Below are 21,017 nucleotides of genomic sequence, written 5' to 3' on the forward strand. Positions count from 1 at the left end.
GATCTAAACTGGAATAGACCGCTTCATCGCCTCATGGAGTTTGGCTACACACTGGATGGTTGTTTTATTCGGACGGTTCGGATCATTTGGGGGAATATTGCGCATAAGTAGCTTTCAGACTTGGGATCCTTTTGCCCCTGAAGCGGAGAGAGGGAATATGGTTGTGAAACTCAACGCGTACGGGATTATTCACTCATCCAGCGGCCACGATCGAAAGGCTACGTAGTTGCTCGCGAGGCGTTTTGTTTCGGAAGGATAGTATCCAAAGCTCTTTATTTGACAGCCCTGGATCATGGATCGGGGTGGTGGAAAACAACAACGGGCAGCGACATGATTCCCCTGCGCTGTCTGCGGTATGCAGCGAGCTTAGGCTACAACATCGCTTGTTATTATTCCGATGCAACAAAAAGTTACAAAGCGGGTATAATGCGCGGATTGTAACTATTTCGCCGTTTTGCACCTGCTTTCGCGGATACCGCGTCGACATAGCGCAGATTCGTGACAAAATAACGTGTGTATCCGCGTCGCTTTGCTCTCTCTCTATCGCCCGAGTGGGATACCTGAACATTTGCTTATCGTAATGGAGATTGGGGAGGTATATACTCAAGGTCATTGAGTGTTATATGGCTATATTTGCGTTGTTATTTACACACACACGCGCGCGCGGCGCTATCGTCACGTTATAGCGCAGCCTACAATTTGTCCGTCCAGTGTGTGTTACTTGTTATAACGCGGTGCGGCGGAGCGTTCAGGCGAGCAACCTACTGTGGAGTTATATTTTGTATTTTCTCTTTTGACACTGCAAGCTTTCTCGAACAACATGGATGGGAAATTGAAACCGGGTCGGAGATGCCGGACCAAGCGGGAGAGGGTGCGGAGGTTGCGGGAGGCAGGAAGCAGAGACGCCCGCAGCCCCGACCCCAACTCCTCCTGCTCCGACAGGGAGGGACACAGTCCGGGGAGGGACGCCGCCTCTCTGCCCGGTAAAAAGGCGCCGCACCCCGCGGCAGCCGCCAGAGCTCCGCGTCCCCCCCGGCGGAAGAGACGGGAGTCCAGCTCGCAGGAGGAGGATATCATTGATGGATTTGCTATCGCCAGTTTCATCAGCCTGGACCGTCTGGAGGTAGGAAGGAACCGGATCATTACCTGTTTGTTTGTTTGTATGTGTGTGTGTGTGTGTGTGTCTGCAGCATTCTTCAACAGTGGAGTGGTTCTCAAAGAGGGGGTCCTTGAGGCCCCCCCCCCCCTACTCACTCCAGCAACGTGAGGACTAGTCTAATTTGTCTCTAATTGACTTGAGATGATGCCAATTAGACTGGATTAGGATGACTCCTCTAATCTTCTGATAGTGTAGATCAGAGATTGTCAGAGGCTCGGCCCCCCCTTCAAGATGTCCCTAATCGAGCCTTGGTCTGATTCTCACCACAATGTTCAAAACTAATCAAAAAACAACCCCAGAACCAATGTTTCCTTATTGGGCTACCTGCTTCATGGATTGGAATGTGTGTCTGTTTGGAGTCCTTGACATGAAACTGTAATCACTGCAGCACACAACTCTGTTACAACTCTGTTACAAGCTGAAGGTTTTGTGAATGAGATGGTAATCATCGGCAGCATACGGTTTGTTGAGGAAACTAAACAGGTGCTGCTGTGTCAGCTACGGCTCTGGCTTTGGAAGTTCTGATTCACTGCGAGTCGTCGGTGCACTCTGGACATTTTGCTCTTTGATAAACTGCCATTTATCAGTTACAGGCTGATGCAGCGTGCGCTGATAACTGTGTTTCTGTCATTACTGTGGGGGTATGTCTGATGTCAGAGGAGTGATTTTTAGAAACAAAGGAGGTTCTCTTGTGACACCCTCTTATCTCTTTTATCTCATTGTGTTCCAAATGACAAATAAAGCATTGCTCCCAGTGGGACACCAGGCTGACTGACAAAGCAGAGAGGCAGCAGGCCTGTGTTATTTTTCCATGGCTCATTGTGGGAATGGTAGCACGACTGTAGTTGAAACATAAATCACTAGCTTTGATAAACATAGCTAGCCCACTGACGTCTGTATATTTTAAGATGATGACCTCATTTGAAAGCCTGTGGATCATACCACGGGCCACCTCATTTCAATGACAACCTCCCATGTGGGCTTAGCAATAGTATTAATCAGCCATGATTGACTCTTGCCTCCTACATAGTGCTTAGTCAGTGTAACGCTTGAATACAGATTTGCAGCAAAATAACTGCATGAAATATAAACCATGCTGTCCACAGATTCACTCACTTCAGCACCTCCCTTCTGTTAACAAGTTTGACCCGAGCGGGTCATCAGTAGTTATATTGCTATTCCATTCAGCTCGGCCCCTCATTGTGCTTAAGAGTGGGCGTGAAAGCAGATAGCGGAGGAATACGAGCAGGGGTGTCAGTGTGAAGTAAGTGTGCATGAACCGCACCGACAAAGAACTACCGTATTGTGCCCTGTAACTGATGTAAAAAGGATAACAGGCACTGTGCACACAAGTCCCAAAGATAAACTTGTGACTTGTTATGAAATGTGCATTGGAATCTGTGTGTTGTTTCTCGTTCCTATTGATTTGTGCGAGTGCAGTGCGCCGCAAAGTTGTATTTGTGAGTATTTCTGCCCTTTGTGCTGCGTCGCTGCCACTTCTGACAGCTGCTGACTGTGAAAGACTTTGAGGATGTCATAGCGGTAAAGTGCTTCTCACTGGCATCTTCTGCCGGCACGCCGGTATCTCTGCTGCTGTCCTGCCCTGCTCTGCCCTGCCCTATACTGACTTCGAGGAATATTCTCATGTGTGTGTATTTGATACATTTAGAGGTACTTTGTGTTTACATGTCTCACATCTGTCCCTGCATACTGTCCTGTTTTGTTGCTGCAGAGCAGGTTGCGTTTCTGAAAAAAGCTTTCTCTTTGGATGCTTCATCATAATAAACAAGCTGCCTCTTCGGGTTTGAGAGGGAAATTAAGTGAAATAATTAATCAATTGTTGTTTTACACATTCCCGAGCAGTAATAGTTTTCTTACACAAGCGCTAAATCAATGTTGAATGAACACAGAGAAAACAGTGCCCTACACAGGAGCTGGGGATTCAAGGCTAAGCAAATGAGGCACGATACGGTTCTGTGTGAAATGATACTCGCATGCCAGCCAGCTACTTGATGGTAATTGGTCTGATTTGCATGCAAATGGAATGCGCTTATTAAATGATGTTGGTGGATTTTGTGCAATTGCATGAGGGAATGTGCACAGGTTTTGTAAGCTTTTGCCTCCTCGCTACTTCGCTGTAGCTGGAGAATGTTGACTTTATACATATGCACTGGTGACAACAATAATCACATTTCTTGGCAGCTAATAAGTTGCATTCCTGTGTATGAAATGCAGTGTTTGAAATGTGTAACCCACTAGAATGGTGTCATTATTGGTCATGACTCACACTTTCACCTACTGACTGTATGCTTGAGTGAAGCTCATGACCTACGCTACCTGTGCTAATTGCTCATCAATTATGAGGAGGACACAGCGGCGGCGTTTGGCAAGTGAATAGCTCTGACCTACTGCATCATGCTCGTCGGAGCGAGTGTGTGCTTTCCCCCTCCTGACCTCTTCCAAGCGACTGATGACCAGCACAATTGTGTTTATGTCCGGCCCTAAGGTCAGGCTACTGCAGGGCTAGACTGTCATGGTTGCCACCAAATTGGCAACTAATTCCTGGCCTTTGGTTGAATTCAGCTGCGACTACTTTTCAACGTGTATAAAATAGGGACTACAAACAGCAAATTAACCTATGAATAAATATATATATATTTTTACATTTGTTGCATTAGTGATGTTTATATATTGCTAATGTATGTGAGAGGGGATTCAGCTGTCACAGTCCTAGACTTCAATGCTGAAGGACCAAAAGGTGAATCAGCCCAAAGGTCCAGAAAACCAAAATTTGAAACGGAGAGAACGAATGAAGAAGCAACCAGTGACTTGCTGGATTCACTTCTTAGGGATCTATGGAGAACAGCTGCACTACTGGTATTTTTACTTATTTATTCCAGGAGTAGAGGATGGACACATTAACTGATAACACTTAAGAATATTACTTATATTTACTCTATCTTGTTTCTTCTAATCCCTATTTAAGCCTTTTGCTTTCGAAAGCGCTTGAGGATGAACATGGTTTCATAAAATCCCCGTCACCTTAGGGTTTCTGTCCTCGTCGTTTGATTGTCTATTTCAGTCTATAACTTGTGCACAGCTGCTACTGTCTGTTCGCAAGAGCCCGAGGTTATGGGTTCCTCCAAGAAGCACGTTGGCTCTAAACAAAAATCCGTAGGTGGTTGTTGTTGATATTCCAGCTCTGCGCTGATAGGATCAAGCTCCCTTGATGAAGGCTTAGGCAGTACGGTGGTCTCGGCCCTGCTCCCTCAACCTGTTTCATTACAGCTGAAAGCAATTTCCAGCCGCGGCCGCATTTGATTATGGCGTGTTTATTTGCTTCGAATTCCAAACGTCTCTCATAGGAAAGCCGCTTACTTACCTGGGCAAATTGACTGTACAAACACAGCCGTCACGGGCGCCTTATCGCGATTAGAGAAATGTTAGGAACGATTCAGTGATGATTCAAAGAGTGTGAGCACGCTCACTCAGTCAGGCAGCTATTGTGGGCTCTTGTAAGCAGAGAAAACCTTGCACGTCCAGTTTGGGTGTTTTTCATATTTCTTTCCTGCAATAAGAAATCAGATCATCAGTTACTACTCCCTTCATTCCTACATTTCTTTTGTTGTTCAAACATTTTTAGAGTAAATGGTGGAACGATGAATACTCGAAAAAGTCGACCTCCTGAAAATGTAAGGTTTTCACCTGACAGCAGTGCTATAAAACAATTACCCGCTGGGGCTTAAACCCTCCAGAAGTCTCCCTCTGGGTATCGAACAAGTGAGCAGATAACAAAATGACACAATTATCCATCTGTCACAGTATTAATAAGATGTTTGATTTGCTCCATTTGCTCTGCGAGTGACGGCAAATCCCCCCTCGTTAATCCACAATCCTTCTGTTCATCTGCTTTAACATGAATTTACAGATTTGTTTGGGTTTTTCGTTCCGCACCATGAGTTTCTAAATTCACTCTTAATGGGGATTTAGGTTTCAGTTGATTAAGTGATATTACAACGGTGTCAAGGGCAGGAATCCGAAAGGCTGGGCATTCCGACAAAAAAGGGGGTTTCATAAATAGAAGCTCTTGAAGGGATCTAGACTCCGTCTCCCGGGAAGTTTAGCTTAACATGCTTGCTCTTTTTCTTTATGGCCCTGTTTGACCCACTTGCAGTAATCATCATCTGCCGTTAGCCACTGAGCTGCTCTACCTAAGCAATAAGGGGAAATTAAGTCTCTTGCCCTTGGGAAACTTGACGTTAGTTGTTAGAGAAGCTGTGAGTTGCTGCTTCCCCCTCTCCACCCATATTTTCCCAGCTGGTACGTGGATCAAAGCCAGACACATTCCAGTTACGAGTATGCGTCTCTCTGTTTCATCAAGTGCGCGGATAAAGGCCTCCAAGACTTCTGTTATTTCTGAGGCTTTCCCCTAAAATAGCTGCACTTGCACCGCTACAAGTCCCATCGCATTCATTACTGGGTATCTCGCTGCTAGCACTCAGATAGCACCATGTGTTCCTTATTAGTAGTCATTAGTACAACACTCAGGAGCAGTCCTCTGTCAAGTGGCCTGCACTTGTTAGAGCATTACTCGCCAAAGACAATGAATAAACACACTGGTACCACCTGTAGAGAAATGCAATGAGAGCTTCAGCTAAAATTGATGCTTTGTTGAGGTTAACAGGTGAGACAAGATGTTGGGTAGTTTGTAAATCCCATCTTTTCCCATCTTTTCCTTGTGGTTCGGCTCAGTGCTTCTGATTGCCGGTTGGGTAACGCAGTGCAAAGCGATACTGACACTTGAAGCCTCAGCAGTCGTTGCTGTAGTAAGATGTCTTGCTTCCATGGTGAGGCAGCAGATTTGTTGCAGGGGTTGCAGCAATCTTGCTTCGTGTTTGCTCTTCCCCCCCCCCCCGACAGTGATAGCGCTGTGCATCATATGCCGGCACTGACAAACAACTCCAGCTTTAATTAACAAGGCAACCCCCCCGAGGCTCCGCTGCTCATTGGTTGACGCATCCCACGGAGAGAGCTTTCTTAATGCCAGTGGGACGTCCCCCAGCCCCGGCTCTCTCTAACTGTCACACACTGTAGGCGAAAGCAAGGCTGATAAATGCATGGTCACATTCACAAGCCTTCTCACGCACACACACACACACACACACACACACACACACACACACACACACTATAACAGGATTGAACCTCCACTGTGCATCTGTCCAAGCCATCAACCAGTGACCTAAATATATCCACCCAAGGAAGGTTCTTGTGTGTTCATGCGGATCTGAAAGCATGGCAATCACTTTGTCAGCCTCCTCTGTAACTACAAAACTAGACTTCTATTCTGAACTGGAGGATTTATGTGTCACAAAATAAAAGTGGAGAAAAATGCTTCAGTTCACAGATTTCTAACAAGTCGAACAAAAAGAGGAGTTGGATGCCAGCTCAGATGTAAAACGCGTGTCAGTTTTCATTACTGATTAATTGGCTGAAGGCTTGTTTTGTCAGACCAACGGTCCAAAATCCAAAGATATTCCATTTATTGTTGAGAAGATTAAGAAAGCAAGCAGATGATCACATTTGAGAAGCTGGAACTAATTAATTTTTGCTTCAAAAATGACAAACGATTAATACATAAATGGAGTATATCCTAATGTGCAAAGGCACTAGGGATCATTTATCATTTAGAATTGCCAGTGCCAAATGTTGCTAGTCAAGCTCGAGCACGCTGGCGATGTACTTCCCTTCCACCAGTTTTAAAGCTGTTCTGTTGATCGACAATTGGTGGCGGTAACAAAGCGCAGCAATGCTCATTTAAAGGCAGCGAAGAAGACTGATACTGATGTTAACCATGTAGGATTTTTAATGTTAAATAAACACGCTTTGAGGAAGGCAATGTGTTAAACACGTTTTTTTAGACTTCAAGGATAAACACTACTTTTGTCTGTTTACAAGAAAGCTCCCCAGTACCTTTTAAATATCCCTGAGCTAAGATGATCTCAGTGAAATGACTGCAAAGTAAGATATGAGGCCCATAAGTGACAACTAAATAGAAAATAGTTGAACTGCTAAAAGCTCCATTACTGTCTAAAGTTGGTGAAATTGTGATTTAAATCAGGAACTGAGTACAAATCTACAAAATGAGTTTGCATGATGCCAACTTTTGGTACTTGACAGTTTTCAAAGTGAGTGGTACAGACACATTTCAGTCAGTAACAAAAAAAAGAAAATACTGAAATGGCACCAGGCAGAAAAGAGATCTATCTGTATTTGCTTCATTTCCAGCCAGCATTGCTGTTATCATGTTTGTAAGGCAGTGGGATAAATGCATGCTGGCCCTGAAGGGTCCTTTTTTGAAACGCTGTCAGTTGTCTATTTTGAGGTATCCCTCCAGCGTCTGAATTCACCAGCGCTACAAAAACCTCAGAATAAGAGCCTCTTTGTTTTCAGGTACAATGACGCACGAGGATTTCCTAAAATGTGCAGACAGTACAACATAGCCGACACATATTAAGTGGCACATAAAAAGCATGTTTGGTAGCTTGTTGCAGGCATATGTATCCATTTCCTGCTTGTCGTCCCAAAGCCGTCTTCCATCTTCCTGTCTCGGTGTTTTCACTGCGGTGAATGACAGGATATAATTATGCTGTGATTAAGATGCTGTCTCGGAGCTTGCGATGGATTAGGAGCTGCACTGTGAGAAGGTTCCCCGGTAATTATCCACATCTGATTTGTCCCCCCTCCCCCCCTTTTTCCCTTTCATAACCCCTCTCCGTTCTCTCGACTGCTTGATTAATTTATGTTACTAAACAATGTGAAGAAAAGATATTTCATTTGAGCGGCTTGAGAAAAAGAAATCATCTGGAGATAACTTCATAATAATCTTATTTTGTCATTCAGCTGAGGTATTTTCCAGCCCTGTGATTTTGGTTAATATATAATAGTGCACTTGGCCACAGGACCTCTGTGTGAATGACTAACAGACGCGGGCTGTGAAGGATTTACAACAAAAATAATGAAACCTAAATAGAGAGGGCACTCTTTAAGTGGCTCATTAAGTAATAGCTGTTTTCCTTTTCAGCCGTGTCCTTCACTGACATACAGCAGACAGAGAGCTCTGAAAGCCTGGCTTGCTTCAAACCTCACTTCACTTGAGACCCTTTTCAACATTCTGCTCTCATGAGAGTGTAGGTCTGCTGACTTGGAGTGTGTTTGGTAAAAAGTAATAACAATTGTAACAATGCTCTCCTGCAAACCAAGGTGAACACAATAAAGTGGTTTTGCTTGGCCACGCTACAGATATTATGTTGAGGAAGTATTTTGGAGATGCTTGCAGTTTTTGGTTTGTCACTAGCAATCACTGTCTTCGACATTAAAGGGCAAGCCAGCCCACATCCCGCTGTCACAATGAAAAACATTAAATGGCCCGTCACTACGACCTCCCTGCACCCAATTGTCTTCATAAAATCAAAGGTTATCGGTGCTGTCAGCAGGTTTCTCATTTTCAGATTGTATCTGCTGTGTGGACATTTATTTTGTGAGCTAACCAACCTACAAAACGAGCTTTTGGCTGTTATCTAGTAAACGTGCATCACAAGCCAGAGTCTATACGCTTGTCTAAAGGTGTCATTTAGGAAATGCCTCTATGTATCATTTTGATGTTTGAAAAGTTAGCGCCCATTGCATGTTGTGCTGTTCTCAAAGACCAACGGAGTGAACGCTGCACACTTTATTTTCTAGTCCCGTGCATTGTAGCTAGACCGCAGTGGAGCACCGACTGCCAATGCTGACGGATAGTCGAATGAAGCTTTACCATCGGGACAGCATACGGGACTCTTTGTCCTTACACCCTGGAGGGAGACAATCCTCCCCATAAACCCTTTGATGGGGGAAAACATGGAAGAAACCTCAGGAAGAGCAACTGAGGAGGAGGGATTCCTCCCCCAGGACGCACGGAAGTAAACAGTAGATGAAGACCCTAAGTTATACTTTAGGTACATCACGTTCATATTTAGATTTAGTTGTATTGTATATCATAAACTGTGTGTAATATACAGTGCCCAACATCCTTTATTGTGTTATTTTAAGGTTATTTCTTAGCACTCATGGGCTGTACAGTTTACAAAACACTGTTTATGCTTGACTAGAAAAGCACTAATGAGCCCCAACAATCCTGTCTCCGACACTGAACACCTGCCCTTTTTACTTGCTCAGTCATTTAATGAAGTCAACATGTTTCAGGCTCGAGTATATTGTTATGCCACGTATGACAAAATACAACACTTTCAGACCTGAATAACATCTGGAAAATAGCATATTAGGACACCACTTTAAACAGCTCTGCAAGTAAGCCAAGAAAGCAATACTTGCCAGTATTCAAGCTTCTGCAACATGGTAATCTGGCACTCGTAAGTCATCAAAACACTGCAGATTACAAATCAGCCTCCGGTCCATGTGGTCATGTTTTTTAAGGAGGGCCTCGTTTTTCAAAGGCATGACTCACGCAGTCGCGACATTTTGCTGCATGTTTTCCTAATAGATCACTCTTGGTGTGAAAGCAATTAGCGCTAACAGTTGTTGACATGCTCTTCTACTACCGACACTCGCTACCAACACCAGCTCTGAGGGGAACACTCTTTATAGGCCAAGTGATGCTGACAATAATTGCTTCAGCACTCAGCCCTCCGTCTGAAATAAGATACGGTGATATGTTGGTCGGCAATTTATTACAGCTCATTGTTTGTTGGTACGCTGATTGTATTTCACAGCATTTAGCCTTGCCTGTGTGTCTGTGTTTTTATATGTGGGCGCAGGCAAAGCCAAATAAGGACTCTTTCAGGGTTTTATTCGTGATGGCTTTGGCAGCCATGCAACAAGCTGTGGCCAAGATAATAGAGCTTAGATAAGTGGTTATGCAATGTGGAATTTCTCTCGTTCCCTTTGCCGCTCCTGTTCCATTCGCTGTCTGGATGACATTTGGCTCTCAACCCTGGGCCGAGCTGCCACACTCAGTCTTTTGTTGTTGAAATGAAGCACCTTGTCGGCCATCCACACGTTGCTCCTTGGGATCTGAATGTCTTTGTAGCGGGTGGAGCATATGAGGATGACTTTGTTATTGTTGACTGACATACCAGAAGTGCACAAAAACCTAGGGGGGGAGAAGTTAACTACGACTCCCAAAGTGCATTTCATCCAATCACTGAGCTTAGAATGTTTTGTGTGCTCTTCTAACATTACATTCGTGAGATACATAAATACATTCTGCCGTCTTGGATTCCTTCTCTGTTTTGGACAAAACAATTATGTCGCTGTGTTTTTATTCTCAAGTGTTTTTCCGGCACCGCTCTGATTGTGACTGGCTTCTTCTCAACACAGTATTCTGAACACAACAGGGAAACAAGGCGCTCGTCACATTTTACAACTCTAACTCTATGTGATTGTATTATGATATCATATTTTATTATGACTCTAACTTTTATAGTCGAATTAGAAGAAGTGGAGGCAGTTGGAGCAATGATTCACCCTTGTGGAGAGTGGGTAGTGGTTTACATGCTGTTTTAGAGGCTTCTTGACTCTGCCAATATTAAATTATAGGGAAGACACTAAACAGCTCTGCAGTCTTAACTGTATTTACTTGGCAAACATACACAGTGTTGCAATTTAGGTCCCTCTATCAATCAAACCTTTGCTTCAGGAAGCAGTTTTTACACCCCAGTCTACTCACAGTTAGTATACGCCTCTGTATAAGATACCATCGGTTTTTAACAGGCTCGACCTGTTGCCAACTCAGACACTCCTCATTTTATGAATCCACCGAGCATCTATGAAAGTCAATGTTGCGGATGTGTGCTCGGCAGAGTGACGAGGGAGAATGTGTTTGAAATATAATGGGATATATAATAAGGCATATGTAACATAGTCACTGCAGTAAAACCTGCGAGGGCAAAAAAAAAAAAAAGAAGCTCTGTCACCCACAGTGAGATCTGGCTGACAGATCTGCCAAAGAAAAGTATCGTCAGAGGATGTCTCCTCTTCTCTCTCTCCCTGTCCATCTCCCCTCTTTTGAACGCTTTCCTCATATACTGTGCAGACAAGCACGTACATCCGCTGACGACTCCTTCCTTCTGCAGTCCGCAGGTTGTTTACCCCGCAGATCAAAGGCAGTAAAATGCATCTGCTACCCTTTTTTGTAAACAGGCCACACGGCTCATTTCAGAGGGGCCACTTTGTCAGTGCTTCTGACATGAGGACAGGCACCTTAGAATCCGCAGGGCTTTTTACCCATGGCCTGGAACGAGATCAGAATTACACACGCGCACGTTTTGGTGCCTGAGCACAAGGCCAGTTGTTGAGTCAATAAAGAAAACAGGCAGCATGTGAGAGCAGGGCGGGGGGGGGGGGGAACATAAACAGAACTTTGCCAAGCTACTGTTTGCATTCCACATCTCTCGGCTTCGTAGCACAGCATTTCAAACACTGAGACACGGAGACTTTTAATAGTAATTAAAAAGTGGATGCTATTGGAACGAGAGGAAACCCTTTAATCACATTAATCCTAATGAGAACACTTAATGCAGGCGCTGAATGAATACGCTTGTGTTAATAACAGTGGCAGGAGTGGTGATAGCATCCTGGAATGTCTGTTCCCCTCCGTTAATCTTTGGGTAAACACGGAGTGCTTGGGCCTTTTGGACTTCCAGTATATCGAATATTGACACAGAATATTGGTGATCAGCAGTTCAGACCACATGAGCTTGGACATCTATTTTGTTTTCACTTGGAAGAGCACTGGAGTGTGTTCTGCAAATGTAAGAATGTAAACAAAGGCAAGGAATCATGGTTTAAGCTGATGCAGATGGACATGTGTTTATTGATGGGGGCACATTTCTGTGGCATATTAAACCTATGTTGTGCTTTTGGTAATAAAGAGAGACCATACTTAAGTTTATTTCCATTGTGTCATTTATCATTATTTAACTGAAAGGATCCGGCTCAAGGATACAACAGCGTGGCCGATGCTCGCCAGGATTGAGCTCAGAGTCGGGGCTCAGGTTCAACCAGGTTCAGACGGAGGGCATTCTGTACTTGACCCCGCTGTCGAACCCTCAGCAAAGGTTTATGTTACATCTTTTGGGAGTTTGGCACATCCATCAGATTACTAAACATGTGAGAGGTTGGCATGAAAATGAACAGACTTCATCATTGGAGAAATTGAACTGGCAGGCTAACTATGCCCATTTCTTTAATCAGGGATTTAAGTTCATATCCCATCGCTGTTTTAAAAGCCACTGACAGTGCATTTTTCTATTTCAATATCCTGGTTCAGCCTCACAGCTGATACCATTGTTGATTTGCTTGCAGTGATGTTGGTTGGTTACACTGACAATACAACTTGTACATATGCAGGCACCACGCAGACATATTCTATCGAGAAACACGGAGATGATTTTGGTGTAATTTGAAGATGTTTTTGAAGAGACGGAGGGGAAAATATGCGGTGAACTTTGGTATTTTATGGAACTACTCTGCATTGACCCTGGCACACTTTGCTTTCCATTCCTTTGGTTAATGGACACCTGATGCTACTCCATAAACCGTACTGTACTGACTGCAACCAGATGCTAATTACTCAGCAAATGTATGCTAGTGTCTCATAAACGTCTGTACATAGATTCATTATTACTCATCTCTACCTTGTTAGCAGATGCTGATGTATGAAAACAAATGCTTGCAGGAATCAAAGCAAATAGACATTGTTACTGAGCACTGTGGCTCTTTAAGGCCTCAGAATTGATATCAATGTTAGTATGATACCAGCAAGACTGAACCCCACATCAGTCTGATGATTACATTTAGAGTTTCCGCTCCTCATAGGTCACAGCAGGTAGGGAGGACAAGCCGCGTTGCCTATCTGTAGCTATGCGGGAAGTGAGCATCCACCGCTGCCCCCCAACATAGACTCAAATGATATCCCAACACTTCTCAGCCACTTTGTTATCAGCTCTTAATGAGACACTTTGTGGAAATGAATACCTTCCCTCTCTTCCAGTCAGCCTTCCCCCACGGCTCGCTATCAGTTCTCCAAATGTGCCACTGGAGCGGAGCGTGCACTTAGTGCAGACACACAGAGAGACACAATGAGGAAGGTAGAGACTTGGAAAGAAAAGAGAGAGTACAGGGGGTTGTATTCCAGCTTCCTGCTTAATTGCTTCCTGGCACCAGAGGTAATCTTGTGCTCAGTACATAAATCCTCCTATTTTCATTTATCTGCTCCAGGTGTTGATGAAACAATTCCCCCACTGGATAATCATATTTCCCCTTCCCGCCTGCCAAGACGCTGAGAGGGAGAAGTAACCCCCCCCCCCGCGCACCCATGACACAAACTAGATGTGTGTGTGCGTGTGTGTGTGTGTGTGTGAATTGCTCTCCTTGCCGTTTCAATTTGCACAACAATACACAAAGAGGTGGAAAATGGTTACGCACACTGATAGGCTACACCAAAGCGGTGGTGGGTGTCAGTGTGTGTATACAGGTGAAGGGTGGTGGCACCCAGAACAGAGCAACCAGCCAACACCATTCTGCCAGTCAGCTCGTTAGTAAATCAGTCATTCAGTTAATGAGCCATTGAGCAACATCATCATATATTCATTGTAGAAAAAAAAGTTTCATACTTTCCTTTTTTTGTGACTTTTGCTCCATAATTGAACCCGTTCAAATGACACTGAAGTAGAAAATGATTATTATGAACATGAAACTCTTGATTTCTGTCGACTGATGTGGCGTAAAAGCCGTGATTATGACTGGCAGAGCAAGCCTAGTAGCTGCCAGTCATTTGGTAGCCGGTGGCGTTGCCTTTATCAGTTCTGAAGCCTATAAATGTAACTGAGGGTCACATACCTCTAGAGGCCTCTCCAAGCCTCTATAGCTGCAGGCGGTAATGGTAAAAACCAAGGGCAGGCTGGCTTGTGTCTGTGCTGTCGTTGAATAGAGATCTACTGCTTTGGATCGATGTAAAGGTACAGCATGCCTCCCTGAAGTGCTTTATTTATGACAAAGCGCCTCCGCATACATTGCTTTGGAACATATTGCGGCACCATATTGTGTTATGATGTAACTGTTGACTTTCCGGGAAGGTTTATCATTTTCCTCTGCCTCAGACTGTTGACAGGGAGATCTAAGTGTAGGCCAACACCTCCAAAGCTGGACGGGATTCAGGGTCCTGCTCACAAGCACTTTAGCAGCGCACTACCCACTTGACATCGTGTCATGCCGAGAACTTTCATGAACTAGTCTAGTCTTTTGCGCTGGTCTTGTGACCAGATCCATGACAGGAATCTGCAGCAGACAAAAGGGGCAAAGTGAGCTAATGTATGTTTTCGGGGTCCTTCGGCAAAACAGCAGGCATTGTTTGCAGTAGAAGGCACAATGGCGTTTCTGTTCAAAACCAGCACAAGTGAAAGCTTGTCAGAGCAGAGGAAAGTGAGGGTGAAAAGACAGGGGGGAGGGGGGAGAAAAGCACGCGCTCACAAAAGCAACCTGTTAGAGAGCTGGCTCTGGTTATCTAACCTGCAAGGCACTGCTGTATAGTAAACCGTGTGGGCAGTTTTGGATCATAGTGTTTTCTAGTTTCCTTTCTTGTTAACTTTTCTCACCCTTTAAACCGATCTTCAATGCTCTCGATAGAAAAAGTACTCTGAAATCTATAGTTTGTGCTAATAAGACCGTTGGACCCGTGTTGACATCTTACTAAAAACTGCTGCTACGCTACTTAATGCATCGGTACTCGGTACTCGTTATCAGTGTTGGGACTGAACAAGTTGGATCGAAGGAAAGGGAGGTTATGGAGAACCAGGACTAAGCAGGGTGTAGGCTGTCAGACCACTTCTGCAGTCAAATGAGAGGTTTTTTTAAAGGGACTCTGGAGCTTGGAAACACTGCCACTTTGTTCCGCAGGGAACGCCAATATCAACACAAAATGAAAGTTCCTTGCAATAGCGTCTACTCTTTCTGCTCGTACATCCCCCGAAATGCTACACTGTGTCCCTTTAATGGACTTCGGTGAAGGTATTGTGGAAAAAGTGAAATCCCACCTGAAACAACGTTAAAGCTGTGTGACCGCATAATATTCTGGAGGAAATATGGACGAGAGTCAGATAACACAGTGGTGATGGATACAAGTTTTCTTTGCTGCTGCATAGCATCGTTTTTAGATTTTACATTTCAGAATGAATTGCTACAGCTTAAAGATGCACAGCAGTGATTTGAATATTCTATTTTGTGTCATTGTAAATCCCAGAGCATCCCAGGTATGACTAGTAAGAGTAAAATGTATCATTAAAGGTATCATTTCTACTCTCCTGTAGCATAATATAACACAAATATCAGCAGGGGTTGCTGCATGTTAATAAGTGAAACAAGATAAACAGCTTTCAGTGCTCCGTCACAGCAGTTATTTCAGCTGTTTATTTGCAGGCTCTTTAGCATTCATGCTGCTTACAGTCAGTCCTCCGTCACTACGACAGACCTTTTTGTCTCTTGCTCTTTAGCATAAAGTCTGTCAGACAGGCTGAGTTGGTAAACCTGGCGTCAAGTTAAATGATTTCTGCTGGTACAGTTACCATTTTCGGCCGCCCGTTGGCACGCAAAGCTGCCTCATTCAGGTTCAGTTCCAGCTGGTATGATACAAACCGCATGACATCACACAGTATCTCTTTCTGGAAGCATACGTAACACAAGGAAAGTCTGATTCAAGCAGTATGGCAGTTGTTGTGGTCAATATATAGCGATTGAAGTTTAATCATTGTTAGAATTACCAGAGTCTGGTCAGGAATCACTCCTATGGTGGAAATGCTGCCTGCTTGCTCTGCTGCTTGTGTTTGTGGTGGGTCTAAGAGGCAGCCTGTCAAAGTTAATCAGCCCTCAACGACCGGCTAAAAACAGCCATCCTGACGGCACTGTGGTTCTCACACACACACACAAAGGCAAACACGCTGATGCTCACGAACTGCATGTAGAAAGAGGAAACAAACGTGTTGTGAAGGACTTTTCTTCCGTTGTTGTTGGAGGCTTGGTTAATAGTGAGCAAAACAAATGTGACTTTTGTTGTAAAAATTGTTATGATATATCATAATTAATCATTATATGCCAAACTAAATGTATGTGTGTGTGTGTGTGTACAGTGCAAACGGTAATAATTTAGTTGGAGAGTTACACTAAATATATCAAAATGTGCTAAATGCCTTAAATATATAATGTGAAGAGAGAACAAGGAGAAAAGTGTACACATGTGCAGAACATAGCCATTCATGGCCATCGTTAATCACACATTCACCTGGAATTACCAAAGCGGCGCACTTTAAATGGTTTTAAATCAGTTCTGGCCTCAGAGCGGGGAGGCACATTAGGTCCCCATCAGCTCCACACTCACAGACACTGTGTCCTGAACTGCAGGTCCGTCGATAGCTGCTTGTACACACATGGCACAGTGAACTGGCTGAGGAGTACAAACAATAAATAACTCTATCCCGAGGCCTTGTGTTTCAGTGTGTGTGTGTGTGTGTGTGTGTGTGTGTGTATGTAATGGACCCTCTTCGTCAGGTCACCCTCAGCTTCAGAGAAACAACCATCCCCCCACTCTCTTTGCGTTGCTGTTAATCAGCCTCTAATTGGTATGCAGGCCACACTCGTTGGGGCCATAACAGTGGATTACACCCACATAACAATACCAGCAGAGGAGATACTATGAGCCAATGTAATATGCAGATGTAGATTCAGTAATAATGAAAACAATAATGAGAAGCATCATAACACTAGCTAGGAGTCACTCTGTGGACAGCCAAACCTCTGTCAAGGCTTTAATAATGATACTGTGCTTCTTTATTATCTGTCATCTGGGTTTGGTGGTCCAACATGAAGTGTAAACATGAAGCTAAAAGAACCTTAAACTGTGTGATGGTAAATCTATGTATTTCCCCCCCACACATTATTTTGTGGCTCTTTAAACAAATTTGATCAAAATGCAATGTCGTCTTTTTGAAAAGTGACACTCTGAAGGAACATAACTACCCCCCCTAATGACCCGACATGAATAATATTTATTTCCCAACTGACCATTACAATGTTCATTTTTATCCCGACGATACCATCTTGAATGCCAACATTCATAATTCAAAAAGGCATGACTGCATGTATTTCACAAGAGCACAGAGCTCTGAGCATGCTACTCTGAACTCGTGATGAACAGGTTGCTCAAAGCAGAGCTTGTTTCTCCTTTAATAACAGAAAGGCATCATTCTCTGGGTACCACGGATGTCGACACCAGATTACACAGCACTCTGGCTGGTAGATGTAGATCTATTTTACTCTGGACTAAAGTGTTGGGTCAGGTGGATGTTGTTTACCTTGAGAACCAAATGGCACCAGTGTGTAAGGATGCCTCACTAGTGTCATTTGCCTTTTATCTACTTGGTCTGCTGTGTTTGATTGCATTATCACTGTGTAATCGGTTGCAACATTTGTTAATGGGAAACTGTTAATCTGAATGGAATCTCCATTGATTCGCAATATATGATATTATAATACAGTCAGGGAGGTTAGATATTTCTATTTGAAGCAATTTATTGCTGTTTCAACTAGACAAGAATCAGACAAGAAAACACTATGCTTGTCATTTTTGGTGTGTAAATTGTCTCATTTAAAGATGGTACATAATGATGGTACATAATGTAGCGTCAATCCAACAGCAGCACTGCATGTATCAAATGTGTGAGTTTCCATATCAGTTGATAATCATAATAATCACAAACAACTTGTGTAGCGCTTTCTTTTTTCGAAACTGTGGAATTCTACAGAGAATGAAATGATAAAAATAAAAGTCCATCAGATCAGATGAAACTTTAATGATGCTTGTGGGAGAATTGGGTCATCACAGCTGCAGAGGAAGAGGATACAGATGAGAACAAGAGCACTAAAAAAACGAGTAGTAATTTAACAAATCATCCATGTTGAGATTAACACCGCATTAAAAAGTCAACAGACATCGTCAAACTAAATATTGAAAGCTAAACTTATAAACGCACTGAGACACATCCCTTGTTGTTATTTAAGGCTTTCTGTGGACGGGTAGCTGCTGGTTGCCATGTGGTCAAAGGGTCACATTGCTTTATATGCTCTTACTGTGATTGCCTCCTCAGATATGTGGGAGATGAAGAGCAGCGCTGATAGCACAGAACAGCCCCGTGTAAAGCTTTATTACACCTGAAGGGCAATTTGCTTTACTGCAACTAGTCATTAACATAAAGCTGAGATGTAACAGATACACTACACCTCAACACACAAACCCAGCAGCCAGTACGTGTTGCTGTCTATGTGTGGAGGGCAGTCGCAACCAGCATCTGTTGGGAAGAGCTGTGGGAATATAGCATGTCTGTTGCTGGTGTAATTATAGAAACTTCATATTCGTTTACACTATAGGTTACTCATAGAACTGAGAATCTGATGTGAGGACTTAAGTGAACACATGTTATTTATAAGGAGAAAGTGTTACTTTAAAACTACTTTAAGATTTGCTACTTGGAAATTGGACGCAGGTCATTCCAGTACAAAGCTTCTCTCGATTGAAATAATCTCCTCTTTTCTCTTAAATCAATTACCTCCTTCCACTGCTTTAGGATATCTTTATATGTTTATGCTTATGATTCGTGCATTCTTTCAGTCTCGCTGAAGTCAAACTAGTTGCTCTTAAAGCTGATGCGATTTGTTCAATCTATCATATTGTCCATTATCATTATCATCATGTACAATAGCTGACAGCTGAGGTGTGGGCTGGAAAGGGTAAGCCAGCTGTCTGTATCTGTGTATTTGTATGTTATGTAGTGATGTTTTACTCTGTATGCGTTTATAGGACCACCTGTTAAATGTCATGCTACATCTCAAGGGGCTATCCTTCAATAAATCCAAATTAAATTCAAATCAGCTTAATGATGACCTTGTTGTTATTCCACACTTTCTTTAAACGATCATATATTCTCTTTGCTTGTTCCAACTATTCATTGAAGCTTTACTATATTTACCTTATAGTTAAAAACATGCTGACTCCAGGGTTTCTATGTCTGCAGCATTCCAGCAATTGGAAATGATCTCGATGCATTTTGCATCATTTTATACACATTCTCCAAACATGTTCCTGACCAATTTTGGAGTATTTGAAAACTTTTTGGATCTCCACTTGAATATAGAATGAAGTTGCCGGTTAATACCACATCTGGCTGCACAGTGTGAGTTAGTGCTGAAGTAGGACAGTGGTGTTGAAGAGGTATGACTGAGTTGAGTTTCATTGGACCTTCAGGATGTTGTGGTGATAATTAGACAGAAAGCAGCTCATCAGTCTGCTCTCCCTGAATTATCCGAACAAGCTGAGAAGTTACTCTCAAGCTGCTTCGTAGCAGTGGTGGTTTGTCTGTAAGTTAAGGCTTCGGCTCTACGTCCAGTTGTGGCTTTAGTGCACTTTTTTTTTTCAATATCTTGTGATAGCTCCACGATCTCATTATTACACCTTTTTTGTGTGCTTGTGAGCAATTTTGATGTTGTTCTTGTTGTTGGTGTGGCTTTTTGTTTGTGGCACTGTGAGGAGTTAGCGGGGCTGAGTTGGAGGAAGAGCTCATCAGGCCGGGGGGGGGATCAGTTTCCAGACCTGTGCTGGTAATGTGGTTTTAGTTGTTGGACTGGTGACTGGCTTGTGTCTGTCTGGTTCACTGGCAGCACTCTAAAAAAAAGGGCCGCAAAATGATCTGGGTCAATATAGTAACTGCACAGCATTTATTTCTAATCTGCATGCTTTGTTGCGTTTTCAATCACAAAGCACCAGGCTACAAACCCAGACAAATGGCAGGACACAACCATCAGGAATATAATGTAATAATTCGGCTGCACAAATGCTTTGCTGCCTTGGTTTGTTTGAAACACAAATAGAAAGTAACCAAAATAACAGAGGGAAAGAAATGCGGCGGTAGGTTATGATGAGCCAGCACATATTTGATACTGTACTTTCCAAAAGATTCTTCACATCTTTCATCAGCGCTTGCACTTGACAAGTAGTATCGATCTCTGGTGTACGTCTGACCCAATTCTTCCAGCCCTGTATTCATTTCTTATTTCGCAGGTTGTGTACCAACAGGAAGATGACATGTTGAACAGCAGATTCTCGAGTTTGACTCTTAACTTCCATCATTATCGGCTTCTTTTCATGATCGCAGGCTTGTTTACTCATTATTTAATCGCTCATTTACCTTCTTTTTTTTTTGTACTTTTAGACTTGATTTGATTTAGGCGAAGTTCCGGAACAGCTGCTTGTGTTTCGACAACATTTTAACATTTTAGAACCTCTGCTTCTTTTTCTTAATGAGAATGCAGTTCATATAAAAACATCCGTGTCTCCACAGAGAACTATGAAAACCTGCTGGACATCAGAGGTGAATTACACTGAGGATCCAACGTGTCTTTTATTTGATTGTCTCTTGTTATTATTGTTTTCGTCCACTAGTTTAATTCACAAACCCGGTCCTCAGAGAAATGATTAGAACATTTAGAAATCTCTAATATCCCATGAGAAAGCAGGAAGAAGCACTATCACAGTCCAGCCCATAGTTATCCTCACTGTGGTTGTACGACATCAATATTCTATCTGCTGAAAGAAGCCTCCAGTCGCAGCTAGAAACTCCGGTTGAAATCTTAACAAAATGTTTGATTTGCCATCTCTGTCTGTCTGTCTCTCTCCCTCTCTCTCTCTCTCTCTCTCTCTCTCTCTCTCTCTCTCTCTCTCTCTCTCTCTCTCTCTCTCTCTCTCTCTCTCTCTCTC

General features: G+C 43.3%; 1 protein-coding gene across 1 annotated transcript in view; it reads left to right on the forward strand.

The window, feature by feature from the left end:
- The first annotated feature begins 454 nt into the window (after positions 1-454).
- The window catches only part of LOC116384622 (fibrosin-1-like protein), a 77,037-nt gene continuing 56,474 nt past the window's right edge, over positions 455-21,017 (forward strand). The window contains exon 1 of the mRNA XM_031849462.1: positions 455-1,123. Coding sequence (XP_031705322.1) covers positions 821-1,123 — 303 coding nt within the window. The 5' untranslated portion in view covers positions 455-820. The remainder of the gene's footprint in view (positions 1,124-21,017) is intronic.

This window comes from Anarrhichthys ocellatus, unplaced genomic scaffold (assembly GCF_004355925.1).
Source record: "Anarrhichthys ocellatus isolate YVR2014 unplaced genomic scaffold, GSC_Weel_1.0 scaffold9, whole genome shotgun sequence".
NCBI classification, from domain to species: domain Eukaryota; kingdom Metazoa; phylum Chordata; class Actinopteri; order Perciformes; family Anarhichadidae; genus Anarrhichthys; species Anarrhichthys ocellatus.